Below are 11,728 nucleotides of genomic sequence, written 5' to 3'. Positions count from 1 at the left end.
ACAGGACTTTATTGTCCTCTATAGTTAACTAAAAAGCAAAGCATTAAACTTTGTAAATAAGATTAAGCATCAATTTTGTAATCCTTGCAATTAGGTTAGGTAATCCTAAGGCTGCAGTACATGTTGCTGTCAGACCTTCAGTGCTGGTCACTGTAAAGCGCTAATAACAATAACAATAATGCAGCGTACTATATGTATGTATATTAGGTATCTAATCATCATTCACAATGCATGTGTATGGCATTTGAACATAGTGTAGTATCCTACAGCACATGCATTTCCAATTTGAAAATTAATCAATTATATAATGTTAGAAGAGACTCATTCAAAGTTATTGTTTGTGCTAGGGTCTCAAATTGCCAGCTTACAGTGGATTTGCCAAAACGTAAGGTACTGCCCCCACTTATTTACAGTATTATAATATAAATAAAAACAAATATGTTGTGTGTTGACAGCAACAGTAGAGGAAGAATCTAGAGAGAATGATTCATAATCCAAATTCAGGGATGAAAAAATGGTGGCAAACTGGCTTAAACTATAATCAGGGTGTGAGCAACAGAAAAGAAACACCCAACTTCTTCAGCACCTTATAATAGGTGAGTGACTTGGCATGAATACAAGAATTGTTTGTCTCGAATATTGAGACAAAAGCTTGTCATATGTCAATACACTGAGGTGAAAAGATCAAGTGTATAGATCTCATAGTAGTGCATGGTCAGATTTGTTTCTTTCAGGCATGCACTTTTTACAGTTTTTGGCCAGGCATGTGGCTTACTGCTGTGAGTCTTGATAGTCAGCCCAAGTCAGCTTAGGAGTATGCATACCATATAGCTAGATTTTTTGAGAGGAAAATAATTACTTAGGGGGGAAGTTTTTGCTTCTTTGGGATCTTTTACCAACTTAAACAATGCCATTTTAGAAATTTCAGAAGGGATTTTTTTGTGAATTGAAACCGATCCACAAAAAAAATGTGAAAACTTACCCTCAGAAAAAACATACTATACAGTAAATATAAAATAATTATATAAAGGAAAGTGTATAAAGGTGTGGCTTAAAATCAGTGTTTATAAAGTTGTGAAGTCAAAAGTGGCATCCAAGAAATGGCTATTAATGCGAACCACATTACATGGTGAGGCTGTCGTAATTAAAATTGATTGCTTACTGCAACTATTTTGGTTGCCACTTTTGATTATATGCACAACTTTTAAAACCACTGCCATAATGTGGCTGTTTTGGCATGGATTCACATTTGCTAGCAGCCACACTGAAAACTGGATGAGTACAGTAAATTGTAGTCACGTAAAACAACTGTTTGAATATGTACTGTATATGTATGCTTCAAAATACCTTCAATAAATTTATAGTATCTTTTGTCATCCTTTCCTACATATTGTTTTTGAATGTTAAATTTAGTAATTCTGTAGATAGCTTTAGAAATTTTCTGATTTCCATAGCTACCAAACCGTCCCTCCTGGGTTGTGCTATCCAGTTTTAGAGTTACCCTACCACCAACAAGTTTTGTAGAGCGAAGACGATCAAGGAGTGAAAGAACATTATCATTGCTAGTGTCAGCTAAGTAGATTGCAAATCGGTAGAATTTGGGTCTAATCATTTCAGGATAAACATTAGACACCTGCAAATAACCACAAAAAGCTGCATACTGTACATACTGTAAAGTCAGTTTGTTAAGCGCATGAGCTTATAATTTTCAGAGAAAACTTTTTGTAAAAATCATACTATCTCTTAGGCGCATACGCCTAATAAATAATTGTGGTGAGTGTAACACGGAATCATTGTGTTGTGACAGTAGTAAATAGTTTGTGCCAGTCACCACACCAGTGTGTAATTATATATGACTTCATTTCTGGGTGAAATCCTTCATGATAAACAAGATTATCACTATCCAGATGGCTGATTTGCTGTATACATAGCGAAAGGGAGACCTCAAGGGAGACGTAAGTGCTGGAGGAGACATTAATTTATCAGTACTTTCAGCTTTTCTTGCCATTTCTTACTGTGTGTAGCTTCATTGCCACATTTTTCCATGTGTGCTTATCATCCACGGTTAATTACAAGAAATGTGTATGCGCTTAACAACCCGACTCTACGGTATTCACAGTGCTACACTTATAGATGATTTACAAACCAATTGACCATACTGAGAATATAATAGAATACTGTACATGCATGAAAATTCTACAGAGAATTTATAGAAATCTTTTTCATTTATAATTAATTGCAGATGTTTGCATGAGTGAAATTTATCATTATTTAGTGTGTTACAGTCTGGCTACTTGTATGTTTCTCAAATAACACAACATAGACTAAACAACTGAATGTATAGCCTCAGGAGTTAGCAGGCTGAAGTTATTCTCTCTGAACACATGGCCAGACAAAGCTACAATGTACTTTAGGACACCATACATATATAGGATCTAAGGAAACTGGCTATCACCAATTTACAGTACTACAAAGACTGGAAACATAAAGATGATGTTCTAGATTCTACATGTTAAAAACAAAGCAGACATTTACTTCATTAGAACACTTATATACAAATGCAAGGAGAATTTTAAGTTCGATTAGGGATCATGGCCAGAAAGAAAGTAGTAAAACAAGTCACCTATACCTGAAGATATATTGGTATGCCAGACATTTAACCCCCATGGGTATAGACTGAATTAGGGATTGTCCACTAGTATATCTTCAGCTGTAGGCGACCTCCCTTGTTTCACTACTTTCTATTTTATGATCCCTAATCTAACTTAAATTCTGCCTAATTTTCCTTGCACATGTTTGTTTACTTTTTTGTAACATTATTATGACTGGTGAATATGTACATACTGCATCAAAAAAAAAAAAAGGAATGGCACCAGACTTATTGCATTTGTCTGAATGCACACTCGACCCAACAATCAATAATATTACAGAAAAGTGCCAAAAGTGGCCATTACATTTCATCTTCAGCTGTATATGTTCTATATATGTTCAGCCTGTTACACAACAAAGAACTGTATGAGTAGCACCTCTGCAATTAATCCAGTCACTACAAAAAATAATGGACAATTTTTGTTATAAAAGTAGGGAAGTTGGATCATGTGCTACCGCAAACCAACACCTTGAGCTGTCAACAAAGAGAAATGGGACACAAAAGAAGACAAGGTTAAGTCCACAACATGTGCATTGCACATACTGCAGTATGCCAAAAGGCACCTGTCAGGCTGAAACAATGTCAAACAATAGCCATTATCAAGTGATGTCATCAGTAAGTAAGTTAATCAGTTAGGCAGTAGAAAATTCCTCTAAATAGTAAAAATAGACATTTTGTATCAACCTATTGGAAGCATTTTGAGTTGCATTGAAGACACATTTGGGCTTGATTATACCAAACCAATACTGTCAAGGCACCATGAAGGTATTGTGAGGCTGGTTTCTGGTCAATGTTTTATTGTGAAAAAGTGCATACCTCCATGTTCCCCAATATACAGTTAATACTGTACTGTATGATAGTATATTAATTATGCAATGATGCATTACAGCTACATACAGATTTGTTGAGTGAGGGTCATTCCATCTCAAATCAACAAGGAATTTAGGGTTACCTCTCGGATTTTGACGAAGCTTGTACACCACATGGTTTCTGATTTATGGTCACACATATTTTGAATATTTCATGAAACTGAGAAATCAGTCTGTCTGAAGTTACAAAATCAACTATAACTTTGTACTGTGTTGATATATGTTTTCACAAATTGAAGACAGGTGATTGACCTTTCAAGTGATGCATAAATGATGGTTGAGAAGTACTTAGTTGAAAACCTTAATTCTTAATTTTGGAAAATACTGTTTAAAATTCTTAGTGAATAATCATTGGGTCATAGTCTATGTTTGCTAAATTTTTGTGGTAGGACCACAATGGGTTCAAGAAATATAATTAAATATGCTGTGGTATACAGTGGAATTTTGTACTCGTACCTCTCTAATAACCACACGTAATGCCAAGTTTGTCTTACACAATGGAGGAGTACAAGTACAGTACAAGTACAGTACAACCTGTATCAGTGACCACCTGTGTTGAAAGACCACCTTTATACTACTGTTGATTCTTAATTATTTCTTTAATGTTATAGCTGTAGAGAACTGAACAGTAACAGTAGATTATATAAGCTGATTGTAACTTAGGCTTTGTTTTAGTAGTAACTGTTTGTACTTAGGATATTGTTTTGCACATGCGTGTAGTAGTGTATGACGCAACGTATTAAGATGGCGGACATGTAGGCCACATGGCGTGTTAGTAGTCACAGATTCATCGAACCCCGCTTTCCTACACAATAGCTCCAATGCAGCCACCCTGTTTAACAAATTCAAAAGATGGTCTTAGTTATACATCCCTGCATGTGTCCAGAAACATGTAGATGTTTTAAATTTTCCATCTTTCAGATTTACTATAAATTAAGCATTAAACATCAAGTCAATAAATTAATTAAATCAAGTTGCAGTGCACTTATACGTACATAGGACCATTCCACATTTTTAAACAACGTACGTGGCTGTGTAGGTACAATGCAAAAGGACACCCTGCATGAAGATAATGTTGTCAACTTGATAACCTTGACACTTGACACTTGTTATGGTCCCATTTTAATGGCATACATACATTTGATCCCAGACACTTCTGTGACTTTACTAACATTAAATTTATCATGGTCCCAGGAATAATAGTAAGGTTTCCCTGTATGTATACTGTACTTGCAACTGAGTAATTACTGAAATTATTTTTTAAAAGTATTTTACATCCATGCGCACTTTGAAGACCAGTACAAGCAAGTCTTAAATTCACACAAATACACGCAGAAAATTTATGGCATTGGATATGTACCTCCTTTGCATGAATACAGGACTCTAATATTCCAGTGGGTGTGAATTTTTGTTTAAAATGCTATAGCATTTATTTTCACTCATTGAGTTACGTGCAAGTAATGTACATGTATTGTGGAGCCCTTCTCCTGCATGGGACCATGATAAATGTTCATTATTAGAGAAGCTATACCAGTGGTCCAAATGCATGTGTACCAAGTATCCTAGGTGTCTATCTGAGGAGTTCTACTGTATCAATGCACCCATGTGTTTAACTTAAACAATGTAGTATGAGTGGGACTATGTAAGTGCACTGTGATGGGGTTTGACTTAAAAAAGAAAGTACTTCTGACAAGAAGGAAAAATGCTCACATGTTTTGGACACATCGTGGTTATATTTTGAAGTCAGCCCACCCCATTAAATGAAACAATGTCATTAAATACGGTATGTAGCTTTAAACCTAGCTTATTTAAGCTAATATTGTTATTGTTGTAATAATTGTATGCTTTGTTAATGTATGTTTGTCCAGGGAACAGCTGAAAAACAGCTTTAGCTGATGCTGTCTACCTGTTTATCAGATTCGTCAGACAGGACGGCTACATTGGATCTATAACATTAATGTCAACTAAAGAAACTTAAATTAACAGTAGTATAAAGGTAGTCCTTCAATACAGGTGGTCAGGTTGCATTCAGCAGGGGAGAATAGTACTGAAAAGTGTGTGTGTGTGTGGGGGGGGGAGGGGGGGGGATAAATCATGTAGGCTTGAGCACATTCTGCTTTTTAAATTACCTATTATTCTTTCTGGCAATTCTTTTATTATTCACCTATTATTCCCAAAATTATTCCCAAATATTCCTGGAGTAATTCCTGGAATTGTAAAAGTCAAATGGATATTCTTCTGCTGCCGAAAATACAAGCATAAAAACCATATCTAAATATCGAGATACTCTAACAGAGCAGTCACAACTAGAACTTGTCTGACTGTTCTATTAGAGTAAGTGACTGCTCTATTAGAGTATCTCAATCTTTTTGCCCGATTTTGTGCTAGCAATGATTGTGGATGTTCCTTTACAAATTTTTCTGCTATACTACACAAAAAATGTGTGAATTCTAATTGATTATTCCTGAAGATCATCCTATTATTTCGGAATTATTCCTGATTCTTTTTATCACCGATTATTTCAAAAACTATTCCGGAATAATGTATGCATGCCTAAAGTCATGTGGGGTGGCTGTAAGTTACAAAATCATTAACTGTACCTTAGTGTGCCATGCCAATACTGAGGGGATCTGGAGGCATGCCCACAGGAAAATTTTGAGATTTGAATGCTTTGAGGTTGAATCTGAGAGCATTTTCAGTGGTACATCTGTTATTGGATACTCCTATGATATTATGGCAATGACTATCATTAAGATACTACTGTAGATAGATCAGTAAATGGTGAAGGAATTTCAGATAGACTCATGCTCTTGCAATTGATTATGTATAGATATATGTGTTAATGAAGACATATTGAAATAATTGTATATAGCAGGATCAATGAACTTAATTTATATGATTCCGTTGAATGTTCTATTAGATTAGTTAGGTGAGTGCTCTATTAGAGTATATCAATATTGTGCTCTCTCAGCAGATTCATTCAGTATTCCATTCTTGCATAACCTTTAGCACAAATCCCAGTAAAGTAAGTTGGCTAATGACTACAATAGTTGCTTTACTTTGGCAATTGGGCATTGGAGTAAGTGAAGGGGCACTGCTCCTCCACTTGTAAAAGTGGGGGGCAGTTTCCCCCTCTGCCCTCCTCCCCCTATTTCTCCACTCCTGTTAGACACCTCCTTTGTGTGAGACAAACTTGGCATGGCCTGAGAGTGGTTACTGGAGGTGGACACTTCCATATTGCCATATTAGATTACAAAATTCTACTGCATACCACAGCATATTTATTATCCCACCACAAAAATTTTATCAAGCATAGACCATAACCCAATGATTATTCACTTAATTCAAAGAATTTTAAACAGCAGTTTTAAGAGTTAAAGTTTTCAACTAAGTACCTTTCCTTAATTAAGGAGATATCCCATAATTTATGCATCACTTGAAAGGTCAATCAACAGTTTTCAAGTAATGAAAATATATTATTTTTGATAATAATGCAGTGTAAAGTTACAATCAATTTTGTAACTCAAGATGGACCAAATTTTCATGAACTATTCAAAATATTTGTGGTCATAAATCAAAAACCATGTCATGTATTGGGTTGACAGTTTGTATGAGTGATGAGCACCACAAGCACTACAAACACACTAAGTTTCATCAAAGTGACCCTAAATTCTTTGTTGAATGACCCATGAGCAAGTACAAGCACTCTCATTAACAAAAATATTCATATGTAGATACAGGTGTATATATTCATTAAGTTTTGTTGATGTACTATGCTAGTATACATGATGTTATGGGTGCTGGCATGGCATATAATACACATGCATGTACATACCTTACGATCAACAGTTGGGAAAGCAGTAGTTACAGAGACATGCAGCAAGTGCTTGTCACCAAATTGTTTCAACTCTTTCCAAACTGATGGTACACTGTTGTTATCAAAATACATTTCACCAGGTGAAAAAATCATCAGTTTTCCAGACTTCTCAGTAACTGGAGCACGTGAGACATAATTTGTAAGAAGTTGATATACATTCATTACAGTTGGGTCATCACTTTCTCTGAAATATTGAGTATCTAAATAAACAAAATCCCTGACTGCTTTTATGACTGAACAATAAGTATATTCAACATCAGTATGTTCCATGATTTTGGATCCTTCTGGAAAGCTTGGGTCTAAGGATAAGCAGTAATATGCTCTACGACAGCGATATTGATTGAGAAACACCATTATCTGTGTTACGATGTGATCTGGAATAGCATGGACATTTCGAATGACTTCAGAACGGATTTTGAGGATTGAGCAATTCTGTTCATTAAAACTGGGTGGAAATCTTACTGCAATTGATTTGCAGCTGTTTTCAATTAAAATTACAACATAGAAATACTTTTTCAAGCAACTACAACTAAGTATGGCATTTAGATCATGCTGTTTTGAATGAAGACTACCATAGTCTACTATCAGAATGTTACGCAGATCTTCGCGCTCCTCAAAAAAGCAGAACTCCTGAAACATAGAATTTTCTGAAAGCTTTGCTGGTGAAAACTTTCTTTCCATTGTGTAGCTACCTGCAATACAGTACATTTATAGCATTAACACAGTTGAATGGAGACATCAGACAAAGCATAGCATTTCTAGGACAATCTAGAGTTTCCATTGATAGATGTATAAAGCTATAAGTTAAGTAAAACTTTCATTTATAAGGTAGACATTAAATGAAGTGAGCAACTGACAGAGTGGCTTAGGTATTTGGTTCAAATTCTGGACAACTTTTTAGACATTTTGTGCATTTTAACCACGGTGGTTATTTTATTAGAGTAACTCAGCCGAAAGATTTTGCACTTGGTTGCCTTTTGTCTAGTATAATAGGCAGTGCTATAATATGGCTATAGGTATACATCAATTTTCATTTAGTCATGTCCATAACTAGTTTACCCTGACAAAAGATCAAAATGTTTTATCCAAAACAATGTCCATTACACTGTGAACATTTATTGTATATGCAGCAAACCTAATATGTAAATTCTCATTTATGTGCTCTTTAATTATCTGCGCCAGACACTCAAAATAAGAGCATTTTTGTTAAAAGCCATTTTTCCAAAGCTACCAATAAATCCCTTAAGCAAAAAGCTGAGAAAATCAGAACTACGATCCCCCTTTTCTCAGGTATGGCTTGAGCAATTTCAATCAAATTTATGGTACAGTATTATACAGGTCCTTAGTGGGATAGCACACAGAATGGTCTTCACAGGTAACTTTGGTGTCATTTAGCAGCTGGTTCTTAACCTTTACATACAGAGTAGCTGATGGCAAAGTAGAATGCTGTTTCATAGTATGGAATAGTCATGTTCTTGAAACTTAAGATATACTGGGGTAGCAGATTCAATATCACACGCATAGCACTTCGTGGGAGATATAGCCATTTTTTCAGATACTCCATCTTTAGGTGTAACTGCATCAACACACAGATAGAAATGTAATAGTGAAAGGATATCTACACAAAACAGCCAAGCTGTGAAAAAAAGGTGTGGCTTTAAAAGCCTGGGTAAAAATAGTTGTGAAATCAAAAGTGGTGGCCAAGAAATGGCTGCAATGATGTTAATGCTAATGCTGATAATGGCTGTGTGCATTGTTAAAATTTATTACCATTAACATCATTGCAGCCATTTCTTGGCAGCCACTTTTGATTTCACAACTTTTTTCACCCAGGTGTTTTAAGGCCACACCTTTTCCACAGCTTGGCTGTTTTTGTGTGGATAGCACTTCTTTTTGCAATTGCAAGTTACAAAGCCAGTCTATGGTTGGCCTTGTCACTTCTTTTTAACTTGCCTTTGAACTTTTTCCTTTACTACAGGAATCAATGAAGACTGCATGGCTACAGTATATGTATTTACAAAGAACTGAAATAAGACGAATTTTGAAGTTATGAAGATAGCTGGGCAGATTCAACTCATGGGAAATACCCTACCTTGAGGAAGTTTCCACAGCATTACCATTAAAGCACTATTAAGCTAAGGATACATAAAAACAGCATTTTCTTGGTTCAGTATAACGAGTGTCACCCACCCACACCGACTGTACTTATCCACATGACACACTTGATATAGGCTATTTTCATAATTTTCTAATAGAGCACACATTTTTTCTGAGTACTTCAATACAACACATATAGAATGCTATAGAATTTCTACTAGTCTAAGAGTTATCATTCTAGTATACTAATGTAGAAATTAAGTGAGGTGAGCAACTGACAGCAGTGGCAGAGTGGTAAAGGGCTTGGGTGCATAGGTGTGGATGTCCCTGGTTTGAAACTTGGAGAAATTTTCCCAACATTTCTTTTTTACTTTTCAGTGACTGTTCTATTAGAGTATCTTGATCACACTTTTTTTTTACAGGTTTGGTTTTGCTTTATATCTCCTTAGCTAATACACTCAGTGCTTTCAAACCACAATAGGTTTGCACTATGAGTAACTTTATATACAGACCGATTTTCAAGTTATTCCATCAAACGGATTACCCCGTAGGCATGACAACAAATTGTTTTACAATTTTCAAAATCGCACATAATTCTGTTGTTCTTAGTTTGATCTCTACAAAAATTGGGCTGTAAATATGCTGCACTATGCTCTTACTGCCTTCCAAATTTAAAGTCAATTAACTGAAGCATGCGCAAGTTATAGCAAGTAGAGCAAACAGAAGAGAAAAGCAGCAGAAGATGAAGAAAAATACAAAGAAAATAAGACAAACCTTGAAGGCACATATCTCAGTGATGGCTGGGCAGATTCAACTCAAATTTGGAATAGGAGGTGCCCTACCCTAAGGAGTTTCTGCCACAAAACTGGTTAATTTCTGTTCAGGCACTGAGCTATGAATGCATGAAAACAGCATTTTCTTGATTCCTGTAAAATACACACTTGTCTGTCGCTTGTCCACACTAGCTGCACAACACACCATCACGTGTCCTGATAGTTTCAATAGATCCAGAGTTTGTACTCTCCATGCATGTGCAGAGTATCAGTAGCTGCTAGCAGTTCTGTGGGATGGGTAATAATACATTTATTCAATGAAATATCAATAAAAATTTTGTTCCCTCCATTAATTGATCTTGTAGCACCTTTTGACAAGGTTATTCCTTTCCATAAACATTAGACCCATTAAATCAGTAAGGTATACACTTCAAGGGTTTTAAAGACAGATCCAGTTCATGTGCTCTTTGGTCAACTGATTGAAGAACAGCATCAAAGTTAGGGTCCGCAATGAAAAACTCAATAATCACAAAATTACTCCCCTACTATTTCAACCTGGGCATATCAAAGTATTTTTGTACGTACCAATAAACTTTATCTATCTTTCTCCATACGACGGGAATCACGATTAATTTGTGCTGGAAATTGTGACAAACTGCATGCTCTCCGGATGAAGCATGGGTTCCTTCCCATACTTGGCATATATAGTCCAGGTCTATACCTGATTATAACCCACAGCAAAAATAAATCGATTTGCTACTGTGGATTTGCTGCGGAGCTACTCTTTGCTAAAAATTGGCTGAAAATCATGTATTTTTGGATTCAGAGCAGCCCAGCTTTCAACAAAAGGAAAGTCAACAAACCTTCATCATACAGCAATATAGTTTGGCTATCACTTCATGCACAGCGCAAGTTTCATATGGATCTGAGCTTTCCTAAGTGGCATGAAATTTCTTCCTAGCATGTCTGAGACTAAAACAGGAGGCGTGGCTGCAATAAGTCCATGTTTTGGTTTCTCCAGCGAGTTATTTAGGTTTCAATATTATGTTGTGACCACCTAATGGTATTAGTTTCCAACCAGAAATGGATTAGGTGATTATTAATTGATTTTTCGTGCACATTTTAGCTACATGGTTAGCTACGTAGTGGTATAATCCAGGTAAAATTTCACTAGTATTTTATCAACATTTGACTGAGACACCACTGACGAAGCATAGAGTTAGGCATAGTAAAACTTCAATAATGGCAGGGTTGTTTGTATGCAAGATCGAGATACTCTAATAGAGCAGTCATGCAAACAGTCTCCAATCTCTCTACTATTCTGTTCTCTTCAGTAAGAAAGTGGAATCCAAAAACAGAAAGAATTAAATATCAGGGTAAAAGTGCAATTGGAAAGAAACCTCAAGAGTATCAGATTGCTGGTTGGGGGCACACCATAAATGATTTCACACAATGAGTGCAT

At 35.8% G+C, this 11,728-nt stretch overlaps 1 protein-coding gene across 1 annotated transcript in view; it reads right to left on the bottom strand.

Moving 5' to 3' along the window:
• LOC136259933 (uncharacterized) overlaps positions 1-11,728 on the bottom strand; it is a 42,966-nt gene that overhangs the window by 8,893 nt on the left and 22,345 nt on the right. Inside the window, exons 4-5 of the mRNA XM_066053511.1 lie at positions 7,355-8,088; positions 1,348-1,633 (exon numbers count right to left, since the gene is read on the bottom strand). Of these exons, the coding sequence (XP_065909583.1) occupies positions 1,348-1,633; positions 7,355-8,088 (1,020 nt within the window). The remainder of the gene's footprint in view (positions 1-1,347; positions 1,634-7,354; positions 8,089-11,728) is intronic.

Source organism: Dysidea avara, chromosome 1 (assembly GCF_963678975.1).
Source record: "Dysidea avara chromosome 1, odDysAvar1.4, whole genome shotgun sequence".
In the NCBI taxonomy this organism is placed as follows: Eukaryota; Metazoa; Porifera; class Demospongiae; order Dictyoceratida; family Dysideidae; genus Dysidea; species Dysidea avara.
Note: the sequence above shows the minus strand (reverse complement) of the source record. Positions and strands in the feature narration are given on the sequence as shown.